At 35.7% G+C, this 21,209-nt stretch overlaps 1 protein-coding gene across 3 annotated transcripts; it reads left to right on the top strand.

The window, feature by feature from the left end:
- The first annotated feature begins 3,061 nt into the window (after window positions 1-3,061).
- LOC140964993 (uncharacterized) lies at window positions 3,062-21,153 on the top strand. 3 transcript variants are annotated; one of them, XM_073425017.1, is made up of 8 exons: window positions 3,062-3,271; window positions 4,153-4,402; window positions 15,685-15,808; window positions 17,444-17,784; window positions 17,872-19,639; window positions 20,002-20,258; window positions 20,568-20,664; window positions 20,801-21,153. In XM_073425017.1, exons 1-7 carry the CDS (start codon window positions 3,174-3,176, stop codon window positions 20,637-20,639), a joined length of 2,910 nt encoding a protein of 969 aa, XP_073281118.1. In that variant the 5' UTR covers window positions 3,062-3,173; the 3' UTR covers window positions 20,640-20,664; window positions 20,801-21,153. The 3 variants fall into 3 exon arrangements, with proteins under 3 accessions (XP_073281118.1, XP_073281117.1, XP_073281116.1); XM_073425016.1 differs by having other exon boundaries at window positions 20,888-21,152; XM_073425015.1 differs by lacking the exon at window positions 20,801-21,153 and having other exon boundaries at window positions 20,568-20,753.
- The last annotated feature ends 56 nt before the right edge of the window (window positions 21,154-21,209 follow it).

Genomic DNA, 21,209 nt, shown 5'->3' with positions numbered 1-21,209 from the left:
ATAAATTTTAAAACGATGGTGGTTATGGGTCTTTGAAGTGACATATCGAGACGAATAATTTAGTGGAATTTGGTAATGATAGATCTAAAAAAACAAATACTCGGATACACAGTTAAGAGAATCAATGACTATATTCGTTTCCTTCAAATATCTTTCTTTAGTATTGCATCCAAATTTAATTATAAGTTTTATGTCACGAGTCACTACAACCTGTTGCAAATCGTGTTCCACGAACTACACTAACTCGAACATTTAAGAGATAAGTTCGCGAAAAAAAAAAATATAAATAATTATATAATTTACTAATTTTAAAACAAGGTTTTTATATGTTCTAATATTTGAAATGACAATCGACAAAGTCATTTTTATATGATAGTTACTTGTTATTGGATTGATAGTTCATTGTCAATTCAACACATATTAATTGCATATCGAGCGGTTGATAAAATCTCGACTGCCAAAAACATTTCCCAATTGATATTTTAAATTTTGGAAAAATATGATTTAACTTTAAAGATTTATTATGTATTATTTGTTACTGCTAGTTATAATACTTTGAGTATCGAAAAACTTTAAAAAGTGTGTGAACTGCAATTAGTGGTTTATTTTTCCACATTCAATTCAATGCATTTGTCATGTTTTGGATTTCATCTTTGTCTTATTTGTAGGTTCATCCAATTGTAATGAAACAACGTAGCAAATTTTGTAAGGCTAATAGTACGCGACCTAGAAAGTTGTCATGCGATATACCAACTCGTTGGAACTCGACATATAAATTACTAAATATTCATTTGAACACATAAAATTTTTTTGCTCATTTTTTGCACAACATAGTGGAAATTCTAGCTTTTATCTACTCTCGCTTTAGTGGAACATACGCAAGATAATTTGTGAAATTTTAGAGGAATTTAATAATGCATATGAACAACTATGCAGTTTATTATCCATCATTTCTAGTTTTAGTAAATCATTGCAATATAACACTAGTTTTTAATGAATATATTATTGATGAATATTTAGGATTTTTCAAAGGAAAAAATGAGAGTTAAATAAGATAAATATTTTTACTATATTCTTTATTATATTGCTGAATTTTTCTTAGTCACTTTCATGTTAGATTCTAGATGCAAAATAGATGTTTCGATTGAAGTGTTAGCGATGTACTATTATGTATCAACTATAACTAAAAATTCTTATTCACCACATCGTTATTTGATAGTAAGTCAATGCAGAAATTGTCTATATGAAATTTATAGAGAATATAAGAAATGATTTTGGATTACAAAACTCTAAAATCAGTATTTCTAATAGTTATAAAATGACAAAATCACGAATTATATTAAAAGAAAATATTAAAGGCCCAAAATGATCGTCAAGATCCAGACTAGAACTTGAAAATTATTTTATGAATGCTTTTGATTTCAGTGGAACAAATGATGAACAAGATTTCGATATTTTATGGTGATGGTCATAAAAACACAAAGTTTCCTAATTTTATCTATCATAGCAAATGAGATCCTAACTTGTCCCATGCCAACCGTCGTTGTGAGATAAATATTTAGTGCAGATGGTAACATTTTGTATGCGAGACGATCTAAACCAAATTCAGATTCTTTGGAAGCCCAAACATTGTTAGATGATTGGACACAAGCTACAAAAAATAGTGCAAAGAACGAGATCAGGCTTGGAACACGAAGATTTTCATAACGAATGAACTATTACTACGAGAATAAGTAATGGAATTGATTGAGCTACTCCAATTCCAAAAGTAAAAAATGTTAAAAAGTAGGAAATTATGTGAGATTTGAATTTTTCTACTCCGACAACTTACAAAACTCAAGCTCTTCCGTCTCCTTTATCATATTTAGAAATCATAGGCTCAGTTTGGTACGTGTGATGGGATAAGTAAATGATTAGTAATTAGAGTGATTAAAAAATGAGAGATATGAATTAATAGTATGATGAGATAAATTNCTTAAAATAATTTGATAGATAATTAAATATTTATAATTATAATTTATATTTATTAAAATTAATTTAAATATATTTATCAGAAATATATTTGAAAATATTACGGTAATCATTAAACAAAATAAATTAGAATTTAATAAATATTTATTTTCATAAAAAAATTAATTAACAAGATTAGAAATTTATAAAAATTTAATTTAAGATAGATTTGCATTACAATTTATTTTCTTTAAAATGATTAAAAATAATAAAAATATATGAAATTAATTTATAAAAAAATATAATAAAAATTTAAATATTATATTAATTATTAAATTTTCACTAATTTTAATTTTCATATTATATTGAAGAAAACAAGTGTATTGTGGTTAATATACAATCTTATCATTATCACTATTCAAAAACTATACATTATCACACCTTTGAGGAAGGATATTTAATCACACAAATAACATAAATAGTGAGGGCTTTCAATCATAATCAAGGGTCTCCATGTTAAATTAAAAATGAACCAAACATGAGATAAAAGATGATTATTTAATAATCATTCTCTTATCATGGCTATCAAACATAGCCATGGTGTTTCAAACTAGTTTGTTGTAATTGTAAAATAATTTTTGCATTAAAAATGATATTTCAAAAATAAAATAAAATTCGAAATTATAAATTATTTTACAATTATAATGATTGAATGGTAATCGTAATAGTTGATTAACAATAACCTAAATCTGACAGTTCATGAACCGAACCGGCACGATTAAAGAAAATTAGTTACTCTGCACACGCGATGCGTGTGTGTACAGTCTTTTTTATCATTATCGATGAACTAAAGTGAAATTTGACAAATTATGAAAATACTAAATTGATATTTGAATTGTTGAAATAAAAAAATAAAAATAAAAGTATGTGTTGAAATTTAAAAAAAAAAACAAAAAACAAAAGTGAAAAAGTTTGAAGAAAAAATTGACGTCATTCTTAGATAGTTACTATCATGTCTCGACTTTAATCAACTTTAATAAAATATAACAGAAGAATAGATTACACCAAAGATCGCCTTTTTGAACAGTCACGGTTCGAACGGACCGTGGTTATGTTTGTCACACACGAATCCCTGCTATGGGTCTCTTTCTCGCAGTACGTAACCAAAGCGGAGAGAGGCACACACCCACAACACTCACGCACATATACTTACGGCTATACGTATGTACAGAGACATTATGAAGGACGAGGCTATAGGCTCCACCGGTGACCCGCTGTTGCCGCCCAGATCTCCTCCCCCGACTCCGACTCCCGCCGCCAGGTGAATTTACTTGACTGACCTCACCTCGCCCTTTTGCTCCCAAAGTCGTCTATCATGCTTTGCGGGTTTTTTTCAATAAGTTGTGGACGATTATTTAATTTTTCAGAAGGCGATCGAGTGGCCTGTTTAGATGTTTTGTGCGTTCTGTTTCGAAGATTTGTGGTTTTAGAGTGTGAGCTTTTTGCTCGTGTGTGACTGGTTTCTTGGTAATCTTTGGATCTAGTTAGATATGGGGTTTTTGTCGGTGGGATTTTTTGCGTTTTGGTGCAAATTTAGTTTTTTTTTGTTTTCAATTATATTCTCAACAATTAAAGTTGCAACGAATTCCATTTGGTTGACTCAGATAAAATGTTGTCTTCTGAGAAAAAAGTTTTCATTTTCATGTTTACCTTTTTTTCTCAACTTGTGTTCAGGATATCTTAAATGGGTAACGTTTAATGTCAAAATGGGGCTTGATGTTAAATGCATACGGTGATGATTTCAAGCTTCATAATTTCTTAAAAGGATCAGGCGTGGCTTTGTTGTCATTTTTGAGTTAAGGCAAACTTTGACACGCATTTGGAATGAGATTTCAAAGTTTGCTTATAGTTTGTCAAGAAATTTCGCTCCTCAACCATTTGTGTTTAGATTGGTCTCTTAATAATACCAGATGTGCTTGAGTGAAGGAGTGTGTCCTTTGCCTAAAGCACTGATCTGTCCATGTTGGGGAGATTGATGGTGAATTATTGAAAAGGAGGAGACAAGTTGGCTGTTTATTCTGGATTTCTGGTTGAGATTGAATTTATTGAATAGGTTATGAGCGCAAGCTACTAGCTTTCTCAAATTGATTATTTCCGTACTTCACCATTAATTTATATTTGTTTGGCTCTTTTTTTTAATAGTTCTGCAGGGGCATCATCTCCTGCTGTTCCTACTAATGCTGGAAGCACGGACTGGTTTGATCAAGGGCAGAATTCGAAAGGGGGATCCCTCTCTCGTGCAGGTTCACAGCCCGTGTACACATCTTTGAGCACGAGTGCTGGTGGTTCTGCTCTTGGTTCTTCGCAGCCTTCCTGCAGGCCCTGGGAAAGGGGTGATCTACTAAGGCGCCTGTCGACATTCAAACCTTCTAATTGGTTTGGAAAGCCTAAGGTTTGCACTTGCTTGCTTCGCTATCTTGCAGTTGGCATATTAAAAGTCCCGGTCTTTTTGTCATACTTTTTTCATACAGTTAAGCAACTGTGTTTTCCCCTTTCATTTAGTATTTCTTATTTGCGTTTTCAAAAAGTGGTTTTAGGAATGTGCATTATGGATTTGTAAATGATAAAACTAAACTTCGATACTGGCTATGATGCTTAACTATAATATGAAATAATTCAAATAAAGATTCTTACATAATCAGGATAATTGTAATCAATGACAACAAACCTAACAAGCTAGTTTTTCCAATATTTCTGCTTATTTACATAATTACATTGTCAAGGTGACGAATTCTTACCTCACAGATGAGTTGAACTTAGCACAATTATGGGTTCCACGTATAATGAACTAACTGTTTTTCCCTTCTCACTTTGTGAAAATTGGAGATTTAGAAATGTGCATGTCAAGATATGGATTTGTTGGAAATAATATCGATGCATAGTTTATGGGATTAGATTGATTGTAATCCCGTTAGGATTTTATTGTAGCTGCAATTTATTATTAATTATGATAGTTTCCTTAATTATTGGAAAGAAACACAAGAATATTTGAAGAGAAGTCGGAGTCCTTGGATGAAGTCTGGGAAAAAATAAAATTCAGGGTTGCAAGTTGGTCGATAGTATTGCCAGAATATAAACATCTTCGTATCTCGGATTTAGTTAGGGACTGGAAATATGTTTGGTCGTGATAATGGCGGTGTAATCTTGTAATCTTTCTTAAATTTGCGGATTGTTTATCCGCTCTTGTAAATCTTAATATCATTATAATAAAATATTGTTTCCTATAAAAAAAAAAGATAGTTTTTTATCTTATAGGGTGGTATACTTGTATGTAAACCGATGTATGTTCATTGATCTAATAAGTGAAAATATATATTTTTCTCTGTTGATTCACATGGTATCAGAAACATCAGACTGATTTGAGAATCATCCGATTTTATAATTCTCTGCTCTATCAATTATGGCGAACATTACTAGAAAAAAATCCGAAGCCGACGTGCATTCCTCTGAGCATTGAGCCATCGTTTCAATGGGTGATTTGCAAAATATTCACGGTGCATATCGATTGAATGGAAATATTATTTGAAGTTGTCGCCACTTGTTTGAACAACATTGAAGGGACGAGGAAAGTTGAGCCATGTGCTTGGCACAAGGCCTGATTCAAAAGACCCGAACTTTGCAGTATGGGATGAAACAGATTCCCTAGTGATGTGGTGGTTGTGGAACTGGATGATTCCAGAAATAAGTGATACATGCGTGTTCTTTGGTACAGTCAAGGAAATATGGGATTCCATCAAGCAACCATATTCAAAAGTTCATGATGCATCCCAGATCTATTAAATCCGCACCAAAATCTAGGCCACTAAGCAAGGGACCCGTACCATAACTGAATATTCTAATCTGTTACATGGCTTATGGCAAGAGTTGGACCACTGTCAATGTATCGAGATGAAATGCAGTTCAGATGCTACTGTTCTCAAAAGATTTGTTGAAAAAGAACAGATTTATGATTTCCTTGCAGGGCTTAATATTGAATTTGATCCTGTAAGGATACAGATCTTTGGAAAGGAAGATTTACCGTCCTTACACGAAGCCATCTCCATCATCCGTAGAAGTGGTATGCTTGAAGATCATGCCTCAAATGGATCGGCCTTAGTGACATAATCGGTCTGTCAACAGCCCTTTGAAGGAGACAATAGGCCTACAGGGTCGTCGAAGCCTCCATTCAAGCTGTCAAAGGATTCTCTTTGGTGCACTTACCGCAGGTGATCAGGCCATACCAAAACGACTTGCTTGAAATTGAATGGGAGACTTCCAAATCTGGACAAGAATTTTTTCAGCAAGGATCATAGTTGTCAAAAGCGCTCGACGCAAAAAAGCGCTCAAGTGTCTTGGGGCTTCTTGCGCAAAGTGAAGCGCACGTTTTACGGAAAAAGCGTAATAAAGAAAATATTATAAAAAAAATCAAAATAAAATAAAAAGTGTTTCAAATTTCATTATAATCGTCATCTTCATCTTCCAAATCTACGTCATCAGCCCCATTACTTGATTTGTATCCATAGGTATCTTCTTCTTCTTCTTCAGTTTCATCATCAATGTTGATCTCTTCTTCATCCACAAGACTAGTTCGAGCTGACGATTGCTTTCTTGTTGCTGAAGTGGATGATGATGCTCCTTTTGAAGTAGATGCATTTCGAGATCGAAAGTCATATGCAATTTCACCAACCCCAACCGCTTGTGCTACATCAGTCCAACGCAAATCATCATCTTCAAAGACAAAATCGTTATCATCATTCTCTTTATCACTGTCATCCAACTTTCTTAACAACCATTCATTATTATCATCTATTTCTGATAAAGAAATATAATCAATCTTATATCGCACAGCATATCTTCGCCTCAACGCTCTGTTGTATTTGACATATACCAAATCACTCAAATGTTGTTGAGACAACCTATTTCTTTTTTTAGAATGTATCTGCCAAAAAGTTAGAAAGTAAGAAGTTAGGTTCATACTCCATAATATAAAATTTAATATGTATAAAAAACTTTTAACTTACATGTTCAAATACACTCCAATTACGTTCACAACCTGTAGAAGAACATGTGAGGTACAAAATCTTCATTGCAAATGTTTTTAATTCAGGTGTTGACGCACCATAAGAAGACCACCAATTAGCTTGAAAGTTGAAACACAAAAAAATATAAGATTAAATTTTTTATAATTCAAAGTTTGTATCTATAGATTCTATACTATAAGTAATGTTTAAGAGATAAATGAATATTGCACTAAGTATTATTTACCTGGTGATTTTGAAGCACTTTGTCTGATTGCCATGGGTAAACCAAAAAGTCATTCTGCTTTTTTGTATTTATCCAATTGATTTGTGATCTTATCTTGTAAATCTTCACCTCGCACCAATCTAGCTATGCATTTGTACAGACCCTCCAACATTTCTTCATCATTTTCTATGTCAGGATTTGGGTAAAATAACTCAGGATTTAAGAAATAACCAGCCGCATGCATAGGATGATGGATAGGGATGGCAATGGGCCGGGGCGGGAGCGGGTTTGACATTCCCATCCCCATCCCCGAATTCCATCCCCACCCCTATACCTGCCCCCATCCCCGCTTTTTCGGGTTCGGGGAATTCCCAAATCCGAAACTTCGGGGATCAACTTCCCATCCCCGTCCCCATCCCCGTTTCAAAAATATTAATATGACAAGACGATCACGGATTCGGAGATTTTCTCGAACCAAAACTTATTATTATCTATTATTATTAGAGATAATATTAATAATAATATTAATATTAATATTTTAAAAAATAATAATATTATTATATTATTAATACTAATAATACTATTATTTTATTATTGATATTATTTTCGGGACGGGTTCGGGGATTTCGGGGATGGGGATAGTAATCCCATACCCGCCCCGAACTACATCAGAGATTTAAAAAAATCCCCGAACCCGAACCCGAACCCAAACCCAAAAAAATCGGGGATCCCCATCCCCGTTTCGGGTTTTCCCCGCGGGGCCCCAAACCCGTGGGGAAAGTTGCCATCCCTAATGATGGAGTTGAATGTTCCATCCATAGTTGTTAAAAGCGCTCGTCTCGCTCGCTTAAGCGCAAAGCGAGGCAAGACGAGCTTGATGCGCTTCGGGGCAATCCGAAGCGCATCATGTTGATGAAGCGCACGCTTCTGTGCGCTTCATTGCTGCAAGTGGGGCGATCGCTTGGGCGCTTCAAGAAGTCGCACAAATTTTTTTTTAGTCTACCAAGTCCAGTGTAATTTAGCCTCAGTCCAGCATTTAAATTAAAGCCCAGCCCATTTAGGTACTTAAATTTCTGCGCTACGTCCAGTTTACTTTTCTGCCTCTTGCCTCTGCATCTAATATTCTGCCTCTGCCTCGGCGTCTAATCTCCTTCTGCCTCTTCTCTGCTTCGCCGCCGCCGCTCCGCCGTGGTTGTGTTCACTTCTCATTTGCTACCCAAAAATTGGTAAACCCTAATTTTAAGAATTTCTAAAAAAATTTTAAATTGTGTTGTTTTTTAATAATATAGTAGGTGATTTGTATTTATATTTCAATATTTAAATATGTCAAACACAACAATTTCATCAAATCGAAAGGACATTGCTTGGAATTATGCAACACTTCCGGATCCTAAAAATCCAAATATTGTATGTTGTTTTTGTGGTAAAATAACAAACGGTGGGATTTATCGGCACAAGCTACATTTAGTTAGGGGCAATAGAAATGTGAAAGCTTATCCGAAGTTTCCGGAGCATGTTAAAGAAGAAATTAAAGAGTTCATGCAAAAAAAGAGTGTTTTTAAGAATCAAATGGATGATATTCTTCATTAAGATGATATTGTTGATTTGGAAGAAGATAAAGATGAGGATGATATTCAAACTAAAAGGAAAGAGAAACGACCAATGTCCGGCCCTACGGTGCAGGGTAAAAAGTGTAAACAAGCAGGGCCTATTGATCTTTATTTTGTGAAAGATGTAGAAGAAATTGTCAGACAGAGACGTGCCAAAAATAAAGGCCAATATGATGAAAATAAGAAGAAATTAAGAGAAGACGCGGTTCAGAAATTTGCTACGTGGATGTATGATGCCGGAATTCGTTTTAATGCTGTTAAATATGATTATTTGCAACCATGTATTGATGCTATTGGGACTTTTGGACTGGGAATGAAATCTCCATCATATCATGAAGTAAGAGTTAAGTATCTGAAGAAGGAATTGACAAATACAAACATGCTTCTCAAATCCCATTAGGAAGATCATATTTATCTACGGTTGTACAATTATGGCAGATGGGTGGACGGCTAAAAAATGTAAACTCTTATAAAGTTTTTGGTAAATGGTCCTAAAACAAGCATATTTGTTGAATCGGTGGATGCTTCAAGTTATTCTCACACTGTTGATAAGATGTATGATTTATTTTCTCAATTTGTGAATCGAATTGGAGAACAGAATGTGGTTCATGTTGTAACAGATAATGTAAGTTGCAATGTTAGAGCACGTAATATTTTAAATTGTAAATTTAATTAAAAATCTGATTTTTTTAATTTTTAAAGTAAATTTACTTTATTTTTTCAGGATCGTCTTTTGGAAAACAATTTTTCACACTTGTATTGGACTTCATGTGCAGCTCATTGCTTAGATTTGATGCTTGAGGAAATATTCATAATTCCTAACCTCAAAAAATTGCATGAACGGGCATTGATGGTGAATGATTATATTTATAATAGACCACAATTGTTGAGCATGATGAGAGAGTTTACTGGACAGAGAGACATGGTAAGAACTGCAAAGACTAGTTTCGCAACCGCTTTTTTGACTTTAAAGCGGTTTCAAGTTCAACAAGCAAATCTGAGAAAGATGTTTACATCTGAAAAGTCGGCAAAAAGTCGATATTCTAGAGAGACGGCTGGAAAATGTGTTGCAGAAGTGATATTGATGCCTTTTTTTTGGAAAACTACAGTTTTTGCATTAAAAGTTGGTGGCCCATTGCTGAAAGTATTGCGGCTAGTCGACAGTGAAAAAAGGTCCCCAATGTGTTACATCCATGACACAATAGACAAAGTCAAAGAAGCTATCGCTGCATCATTTAATAATAATGAAGAGAAATATCGTTGTATTATTGAAATCATCGACAAAAGATGGAACATTCAACTCAATCATCCTTTGCATGCGGCTGGATATTTCTTAAATCCTGAGTTTTTTTACTCAAATCCTGACATAGAAAAAATGATGAAGTGTTGGAGGATCTGTATAAATGCATGGTTAGATTGATTCGAGGTGAAGATTTACAAGATAAGATCACAAATCAATTGGATAAATACAAAAAAACACAAGGACTTTTTGGTTTACCCATGACTATCAGACAAAGTGCTTCAAAATCACCAGGTAAATAATACTTTGTGCAATATTCATTTATTTCTTAAACATTACTTATATTATAGAATCTATAGATACAAACTTTGAATGATAAAAAAATTAATCATATATTTTTTTGTGTTTCAACTTTCAAGCTGATTGGTGGTCTTCTTATGGTGCGTCAACACCTGAATTTAAAACATTTGCAATGAAGATTTTGTACCTCACATGCTCTTCTTCAGGTTGTGAACATATAATTGGAGTGTATTTGAACATGTAAGTTAAAATTTTTTTATACATATTAAATTTTATATTATGGAGTATGAACTTAACTTCTTACTCTCTAATTTTTTGGCAGATACATTCTAAAAAAAGAAATAGGTTGTCTCAACAATGATTGAATGATTTGGTATATGTCAATTACAACAGAACGTTAAGGCGAAGATATGCCGTGCGAGATAAGATTGATCCTATTTCTTTGTCGGAAATAGATGATAGTTACGAATGGTTGTTGGGAAAGTTGGATGACAGTGATAAAGAGAATGATGATAACGATTTTGTCTTTGAAGATGATGATTTGCGTTGGAGTAATGTAGCACAAACGGTTGGGGTTGGTGAAAGTGCATATGATTTTCGATCTCGAAATGCATCTACTTCAAAAAGAGCATCATCCACTTCAGCAAAAAGAAAGCAATCTTCAGCTCGAACTAGTCTTGTGGATGAAGAAGAGATCAACATTGATGATGAAACTGAAGAAGAAGATACCGATGGATACAAATCAAGTAATGGGGCTGATGATGTAGATTTGGAAGATGAAGATGAAGATGACGATTATAATGACATTTGATATTTCATCTATCACGTTTTGAAAGACTTTTTATTTTATTTTGATTTTTTTTAATAATATTTTGTTTATTGCGCTTTTTTCCGTAAAACATGCTATTCGCTTTGCGCTTGAAGCCCCAAGACACTTGAGCGCTTTTTTGTGCCTCGCGCTTTTGACAACTATGGTTCCATCTTTTGTAGATGATTTCAAAAATACCACGATATTTCTCTTCATTATTATTAAATGATGCTGCGATAGCTTCTTTGACTCTGTTCACTGCGTCATAGTTGTAACCCATTGGGGACCTTTTTTCACCGTCTACTAGCCACAATACTTTCAGCAATGGGCCACCAACTTTTAATGCAAAAACTGTAGTTTTCCAAAAAAAAAGACATCAATATCACTTTTGCAACACGCTTTCCAGACGCCTCTCTAGAATATCGATTTTTTGCCCACTTTTCAGATGCAAACATCTTTCTCAGATTTGCTTGTTGAACTTGAAACCGCTTTAAAGTCAAAAAAACGGTTGCGAAACGAGTCTTTGCAGTTCTTACCATGTCTTTCTGTCCAGTAAACTCTCTCATCATGCTCAACAATTGTGGTCTATTATAAATATAACCATTCACCATCAACGCCCGTTCATGCAATTTTTTGAGGTTATGAATTTTGAATATTTCCTCAAGCATCAAATCTAAGCAATGAGCTGCACATGAAGTTCAATACAAGTGTGGAAAATTGTTTTCCAAAAGACGATCCTGAAAAAATAAAGTAAATTTACTTTAAAATTAAAAAAATCAGATTTTTAATTAAATTTACAATTTAAAATATTACCTGCTCTAACATTGCAACTTGCATTATCTGTTACAACCTGAACCACATTCTGTTCTCCAATTCGATTCACAAATTGAGAAAATGACTCATACATCTTATCAACAGTGTGAGAATAACTTGAAGCATCCACCGATTCAACAAATATGCTTCTTTTAGGACCATTTACCAAAAACTTTATAAGAGTTTACATTTTTTATCCGTCCACCCATCTGCCATGATTGTACAACCGTAGATAAATATGATCTTCCTAATGAGATTTGAGAAGCAGGTTTGTATTTGTCAACTCCTTCTTCAGATACTTAACTCTTACTTCATGATATGATGGAGATTTCATTCCCAGTCCAAAAGTCCCAATAGCATCAATACATGGTTGTAAATAATCATATTTAACAGCATTAAAACGAATTCCGGCATCATACATCCACGTAGCAAATTTCTGAACCGCGTCTTCTCTTAATTTCTTCTTATTTTCATCATATTGGCCTTTCTTTTTCGCACGTCTCTGTCTGACAATTTCTTCTACATTTTTCACATAATAAAGATCAATAGGCCCTGCTTGTTTACACTTTTTACCCTGCAACGTAGGGCCGGACATTGGTCGTTTCCCTTTCCTTTTAGTTTGAATATCATCCTCATCTTTATCTTCTTCCAAATCAACAATATCATCTTAATGAAGAATATCATCCATTTGATTCTTCAAAACAATCTTTTTTTGCACGAACTCTTTAATTTCTTCTTTAACATGCTTCGGACATTTCGGACAAGCTTTCACATTTCTATAGCTTCCAACTAAATGTAGCTTCTGACGATAAATTCCACCGTTTGTTATTTTACCACAAAAACAACATACAATATTTGGATTTTTAGGATCCGGAAGTGTTGCATAATTTCAAGCAATGTCCTTTCGATTTGATGGAATTGTTGTGTTTGACATGTTTAAATATTGAAATATAAATACAAATCACCTATTATATTATTAAAAAAAACAAATTTAAATTTTTTTAGAAATTCTTAAAATTAGGGTTTACCAATTTTTGGGCAGCAAATGAGAAGGGAACACAGCGGCGGCGGCGGCGAGCCAGAGAAGAGGCAGAAAGAGATTAGATGCAGAGGCAGAGGCAGAAAGAAAAGTAAACTGGACGTAGCGCAGAAATTTTGAGTATCTAAATGGGATGGGCTTTAATTTAAATGCTGGACTGGGGCGAAAATACACTGGACTTGGTAGACTAAAAAAGAATTTGTGCGGCTTCTTGAAACGCCCAAGCGATCGCCCCACTTGCAGCAACGAAGCGCACAAAACCGTGCGCTTGTCAATTCATGTTCTGAAATTTATGTTTGCATCGTTGGTTAATGAGTCTTTAGTTAAGAATTTTCACTGTACTGAATGTGAGCTTGCTAAACGCAAGTGTTCCTCTTTTCCAATCTGTAAAACAAGGATTTTTGTTCCATTTTCTCTTATCCATAGCGACATTTGGGGACCTTCAAATGTACCTAATGTTTTTGGGGCAAGATGATTTGTGCTTTTTATCGATGACCGCAGCCGAGTGACTTGGATATATCTCATGAAAAATAAGTCTGATGTCAGCAACATTTTTCAAAATATCTATAACGTGGTCAAAACTCAATTTGAAGTTGGAATAAAAAAATTTTGATCCAATAATGCCAGGGACTATTTCAATCAAACTCTTTCACCTTTCTTCCAAAAACAAGGGATTATTCATGAATCTTCTTGTGTTCATACCCCCAAACAAAATTGGGTGGCTGAACGGAAAATTGGCCACCTTCTTGATGTCTTGAGGGCATCCTTGTTTAACAAAAATGTTCCCAAGCAATTATGGGGAATAGTTGTCCTCACATCATCTTATCTCATAAACCGACTTCCAACAAAAGTCCTTGATTTTAAAAGCCCTTTAGAAACTCTCACTAAATTCTTTCCCAACTTCCTTAAACAATTTGATTCCAAGAATCTTCGGCAGTGTTGCATTTGTTCACATTCATCCACACAATAGGGGCAAACTAGAGAACATGAAAAGTTTTCCTTTGAATTTCCTAACCTATCTATCCCATCACTAAGCCATCAGCATTCATTGATAATCCAAACCCTAACGAAACGATAAAGGAACGGAGGACTCAAGATTTTACGCAGCCACTACAAGTTTATACCAGAAGGCCAAAACTTGACACTTTAGTCAAGAATGTTCTATCTTCTCCTATTCGAGCTATGGTTCAATCATGTATGCTTTCCTATCCTACCAGAATTTAGCACAAAACCGTAAAGCCTTTCTTACCAATCTTCACTCCATTCTCGTTCCCAGAAATTTAATTGAAGCATTAGGAAATGAGAAGTGGGAGAATGCCATAAAAGTAGAAATGGAAGCGATGGAATGAACTAAAACATGGGATTTGGTTGAGATGCCTAAAGGGAAGAAAATGGTTGGATGTAAATGGGTGTTCACTGTTAAATACAAGTCAGATGGTTAAGTGGAAAGATACAAGGCTCAATTGGTTCGGAAGGATATACTCAGACCTATGGCATTGACTACGTGGAAACTTTTGCCAGTTCGAAACACTTTATAAAGAAGAAGTTGGATAAAGGACTGATTTGTACACTATGAATCTCATCGAAAGATCAATTGGCAGATATTCTTACAAAAAGGCAACCGAGTAACACCTTCCAACATATGGTTATCAAGCTTGGAATGACGACATCCATTCACCAACTTGAGGGGGAGTGTCAATATATGGATTTGTTGGAAAGAATATTGATACTGATTTTATGGGATTAGATTGATTATAATACGTAACTTGTAGGGATTTTATTGTAGCCGTAATTTATTCTTGGTTAGGATATTTTCCTTATCTTTAAGGGTGATATACTTGTACATAAACTGATGTATGTTTATTGATTTAATAAGTGAAAAAATATATATTTCTTTGTTAATTCACAATATATTCTTGATGTGTAAATGATAAAAGAGAGAACTTTTACATAGGCTGTAAGATACGTGACCGTAAACTGAAATAAATCAAATAACAATCCTAACGTAAATAGGATCATCATGATTAATTATAAAAAGCTAACATGATAGATTTTCCAACATTTCTGCTTACTTACATTACTACATTGTTGAGGTGATGATTGTTTACCTTCAAGACGAGTTGAACTAGACACAATTTTGGATACAACCACAGGATACATTGTAGTGAGTATAAGAAATCAGCAATTATATGTCAGAATGATTTTACGAGTATTGTTTCCTCAGCCTACTGTTTCATTCGTGTAAGTTGGAAACTATGCGGTCTCAAAAAGAGAGATCAAAGTAGGGATAGATTGTTGGCTTGGTTGCCAAATCTAGTGAGGATACTGGTTAGTGTGTGGAAAGTCAAGCGACTTTGTTTTGGTCAATGTGGAAAATATTAGATACATTTGCAGTAATTATTACTTTGGAAGTAGGATGATCTACACATGTAGTCCAACTATGCCTGGGTTTGGGTCACAAAAAGATACTAATTTCTAGTGAATCTGGCAGACTAAAATTATTGGGACGGAAGGAAAATAAGCACACTCCCATCAAATTCCATTTATTGCGGTCTTCTCCATGTATAGTTTTCCTTTTGCTAGCCTATTTTTTCTATACTCCATCTTTTATACCTGTCATTTTCTTTGTAACCTTGATCAGGCTGCTGGTTCACTGGCCTGCGCCCGAAGAGGCTGGGTGAGTGCAGGAGTTGATAAAATTGAATGTGAATCTTGTGGTGCAATTTTGAAGTTTGTTTCATCAACTACCTGGACTCCTTCTCAAGGTGATTCATGATGTTAGATTTTGACTATGTACATGCCTCAAATATGCAAGATTTTAGATTGTTATTTAGCTTCTGTTGTTGGTAGTAGACCAGGTTCAAGTAAATTATGAAGTCCGAGGATTCATTTGAGAAAGTTTTTAAACAATTTGATGATTTTAAATCTGAATCGTAGAAGTTCCATCACTGATTAGATATTGCACTTGTGTCTGCCAAGTCCAATTATACTATACATATTGAAAATTCATAAGTCTACGGGCTGCATTGTGCCCCTCCCCACAAAAAAAAAAAGACGAAGAAGGGGAAAAAGGAGAAGTATTTGATCAATGTAATATTTGTTGATTTATTATGCAAGTTCTTAGATGAAATTATTCTCACAATTTGGGGAATCAGTTTTCTGTGACCATGGAGCTACTCAGTCATTTTGGCTATTCTACATCTACGAGCTACTCAGTCATTTTGGCTACTCTCTTAGATGTATAACCGACTCTCAGGGTTCAAACCAGTCAAAAAGTCATCGTGGAGGAAATTCAGTTGGGTGTAGTTTGTTCATTGGACAAGATTTTTAAACTTTTATGGGTTTTCCCAGTTCCTATAAACCTCTCAGTCTCCATCTTGCAGCTATTAAGGTTCCCCTGGCATATTTATAATCCGTATGCTGGTTGGTACCGTGCTGCTGTAAATGATATTGGAGTCCTGGCGTGCTGTATCCGATCTAAGTGGAATAGAAGACTGCTAAAATTGGCTGAAAAGAGTGAAGCTAAGCAAACTTGACGCTCAACTGAGTACTGAAGCACTGCTGCTTATTTACAGCTTAAAATTTATTTCTGATCACTAAGAACCTGTACACTTGTTAAGGTGTAGCTGAACCCCCCCTTTTTTCTCTTTAAATTAAGTTGTGAATTGTACTGTGGAACTTGGCCTATACTCAAATTGCTTTCCATTTTAACATGAGTTTCCATACTAAATCTCCCTAAATCGAGCAATCAAGATTTCATAGGCATTACTATTTGTTATTTAACTTTTTTTAGAAAGGTAAGCTAATGCCTTGGTGTTCTGCATATTTGTCATATACATAGAAAATTCCATGACTTGGAAAGGTTTATTTTTATTCTAGGAGGTCCCTTGTTGATGAAGAGGGGATACATCCCTTATTTGGCTGTTGTCACCAGCTAATAATATTCATTAGCCTCCGGAATATAATATATTTAGGCCTAAATTTTCTGGTAATTATCAACTGTCTATATAATTCCTGAAATGCCAGGCATTGTCTGGTGTTGGTTGTCCTGAAGATAGTAATTTTATTTTTATTTTTGCACCAAATTGGCTTGTCTTTTGGTTTGTATCATTGAATTTCTTTGTGTTTCCCTTGACAATATAGTTTCAAGATTCCAATGGCCTGCAAAACTACTATGAGGATGAGGGATGGACTTTTATGCTTATATTTTTGACCCAAGTTTTGTTATTATATGAATTATATTAATTAGTGAGATTCTTGTTCTGCATTGCTTGTTATATTTCTTAGCAACTCATCATCATCTTTAGCAGGCTTTGGTTGCTTCTTTGACCAGAAACAAGGTTTTTTTTGTTGCTGTTAGTTACACATTGCTCTACTCATGTTTTTGTCTTCTGTGGTAGCTGATGGTGCTGGGGAAGAATTTGCCAAGAGACTTGATGAAGGGCATAAAATTACTTGTCCATGGACAGGAAACTGCTGTGCAGATAGTTTAGTGCAGTTCCCGCCAACTCCACCATCAGCACTTATTGGTGGTTACAAGGACCGTTGTGATGGATTACTCCAGTTTACCTCACTTCCTGTTGTGGCTGTATCTGCGATTGTGCAAATGCAGGCATCAAGGGGCCCAGAAATTGATCGATTAATGGCCCAGTCCCTGTTTTCAGGCAGTGAATCTGGCATTAAGTTGGAGATTTTATTAGGAACTGATAACTCCAGAGAAGATTTTTTCACATACTCTCGAGTAATTAACGAATGGAGTTTTAGGGTTTTTTGTTTTTACGCTCTTCCTGACAAATGGCCTTTGATTGACATTATACTAATATTGTAGGCTCAGAAGTTGATAAGCCTGTGTGGATGGGAACCGAGGTGGCTTCCAAATGTTCAGGATTGTGAAGAACATTCTGCTCAATCAGCTAGAAATGGATGCTCAATTGGTCCATCAATATATCACGGTCCTCCTCGTGATCCTGTCCGTGGAAAGAAAGCATTGTGTTCTTCCTCAAAAAAGGATAACACCATAAATGAAATGACTGTTAACAAGTCTAAAGGTCTATCGAGAGCCCCTTTGTTGGATTGTAGCTTATGTGGTGCAACAGTTAGAATTTGGGACTTCCTCACTATCTCACGTCCTGCTTGTTATGTTCCCAATAATATTGATGTTCATGAAACCAGCAAGAAGATGGCACTGACGCGTGGAATAAGTGCAGCGAGTGGCATTAGTGGATGGGTTGCTGCAGATGGTACCAGAAAAGAGCATGCAGAGGACCCTGATGAAGCTGAAACTGGTGAAGGAAAATCATTGTCAAATATCAGAGTAGATCTGAATCTCACTATATCAGCTGGGGTGTCATCTTCACGGCTGAACGTGGCCGTTGTGTCTAATCAATACCAAAATGTGCATATAGGCAGAGAGTTATTGATCGTTCAACCCTCTAGCAGTGAGGTTGGAGATCATGCTGCCTCATATGAATCACGTGGTCCCAGTTCTCGCAAGCGGAACATAGATGAAGGTGGAAGCACAGTTGACATTCCACCATTATTTATGCAACAGGCAGATAGCATAGAAGGAACTGTGATCGACCGTGATGGTGATGAAGTCAATGACGGTAAACAGTACTCTGCTGGCCCTTCAAAGCGTTTTCGTGACTCCGATATCGTTGAGCCCCGCCTGTCATCATACACAAAAGTTTCTTCTGGTGCTGGTCCTAGCCAGTTGTTTGGTTTTGATTTCGGCGATTATGCTCCTAAAGATGATTTTTTTGATCTTGGACACGATCAGTTAATTGGTAATCCATCCACTAGAGATTCAACACATGTCTCCTCTGTTATTGCAATGGACACCATCTATCATAGTGCAGATAATGATTCTATGGAAAGTGTCGAGAACTTTCCAGGAGACTTCGACGACATACATTTGCCTTCTACATCTACGGTCAAGAACACAGATCCCATCGAGACATCTGAATTGAACTATAGTAATCAAGCACAGCAGAGTACTTGCCCAGCTGTTGTCAGAAGTGCTGGTGAAATGGGTGTTAGCAGCACAAACGAAGAAGAAGTCGTGAATGCGGATACTGCTACTGCACAAGGGAGAGATGGTCCCAGCTTTGGAATTAGTGGAGGAAGTGTTGGAATGGGTGCTAGCCATGAAGCTGAAATTCATGGAACCGATGCTTCTGTCTATCGAACTGATGGCATTGTCGCTGATGCAGAACCTGTTGCTGAGATAACAGATGCCCAGGGTCAGACAGGGGAATTTGCTCCAGATCCTGGGGTAATGGGTGATTTTGTACCCGAGGAAATGGATCGCGAGGATCCTCATGGTGACAGTCAGGATCTGATGTCTCGGTCTATAGGAAGGGCGGATAGTGGCTCCAAAATTATCGGCTCGGCCAAGGCAGAATCTGTTGAGAGTGGTGAAAAGACCAGTAGCATGAGGGCCAATCCCCATCAGAACAGTCCTCATCCTTCTGTTTCTTGCAATGCCATTTTATGCTCTGGGTTTGAAGCATCCAAGGAAGAAGTTACTCAGGCTGCCAAGACAATTGATGATGGTGGATATGTTGAATCTGGATATTTGGTTGCAAGTGAGACAGGTATGTTGTTAGGCTTTTGATGAACGTCATTTTACTGCTGCAGGGGTAATATATTGATCGGATTTTTGTAGGATTCTGTTGATAATAGAATCCATTATCTTCACATTTTAAGGCAGCCAAGTTTGAAAAAAAAATGTGATTGCGGATGGTAAGTTCCACTTTCTGGATACTCTTCTGTGTGTGTTGTATGATTCCGATCTTCTGCATCGTGCTTGTGAATGGTTGCACCAAAGCCAGTTCTTGATATGCTTCAATTATCAATTGCTTACTTTTTATATTATATCGCTGATTATAGGAACCTTTATGTCAGTATTAGCTCAACCGTAGTAACAAGGTATTTTTGTTATTTGGATCGTTGGTAGGGCCTCCCAATGGCGAAAGTAACTATGATGAAGCCATTGAATTTGATCCAATTAAGCATCATAATTACTTCTGTCCTTGGGTGAATGGTGATGTTGCGGCAGCAGGGTGTGGTAGCAGCAGTGGCTCTAGTTCCACTGTTGTTTCTTTAGCGCTTTGTGGTTGGGAGCTGACTTTAGATGCTTTGGATACTTTCCAAGCAGAAGGACACATTCCGGTCCAAATGGTGGAGTCGGAATCAGCAGCTTCCATGTATAAGGTTTGTGATTCGAATATCCTATTTTTGGTCTGCTTCTGTTGCCCCATCTATTTATATAACCTGTAAAAATTTCGAGAAATTACAAATCCATTTCTCAAATGATAGGATGTGGAAATAGAAATTGGTGATAAGGTTTGTGCGATTTACTTCACCTTCTTCATTTGCCTGCGTTAGTGATTTGATTTTTTAGCTTGTTAAAACTGGATTCTGAAAATTATATGTACCCTTGAGCCTGTCTTAGCCAGGCCTCTCTATGTCATCATCCTCGTATTTGTGGGAAACTACTTTATCACCTGGCACAATTTGCAGGATGACCATCTAACTCCTGGTCGAAAACTCTTGGCGCGCCAGTCTCTCAGCAAGAGCCGTGGCAGAAAATGAATTTGGAACAAAGATCCAAAACTCGGTAACATCCTCGTCATAGATAACTACTCAAAAAAACTGGATCGAAAAAACTTGAACTATTTTCTTAACTGATTCGCTAACCATACTTCATTTTGTCTTGAATTTAACTATTTTTTTTCCTGCCGTGGCATTGCAAGGTAACTAGTGCCACGGTGGTATATCTAATATTTGCTGTATTCGATTTGTAAAGAAGCATGACAAAGATAATTTTTACGAGCTTGCAGTTTGTGATTATCCAGAGATCAGTCGGAGCTCATGCGGTGTAGAAGTTATCTGTTGTTTTTCGTGGTTTTTTGTTTAGTCGAAACCAAAATTTGATAAACTGTTATTTGTTTAAGAGACAAGGGACCCTTGTTCCCCAACCACATTTTCTTCAGTTCTGAAACTTTGGTGTATTGTTCAACTAGGGAGAGACATGGTACTTGGTTTTGTGAACTGTAATCCAAGACTCCTGGTTTCAATCCCCAAGTATTTGCATGATTTTTTTTTAAAAATATATGAAGAGATTTGTTTTGCTCTTTCACTGTCCATATTTTTCTATGTTCT

This window comes from Primulina huaijiensis, chromosome 18 (assembly GCF_012295235.1).
Source record: "Primulina huaijiensis isolate GDHJ02 chromosome 18, ASM1229523v2, whole genome shotgun sequence".
Classification (NCBI taxonomy): Eukaryota; Viridiplantae; Streptophyta; class Magnoliopsida; order Lamiales; family Gesneriaceae; genus Primulina; species Primulina huaijiensis.
The sequence above is the reverse complement of the archived record's forward strand: the minus strand, read 5'-3'. Positions and strand labels throughout refer to the sequence as shown.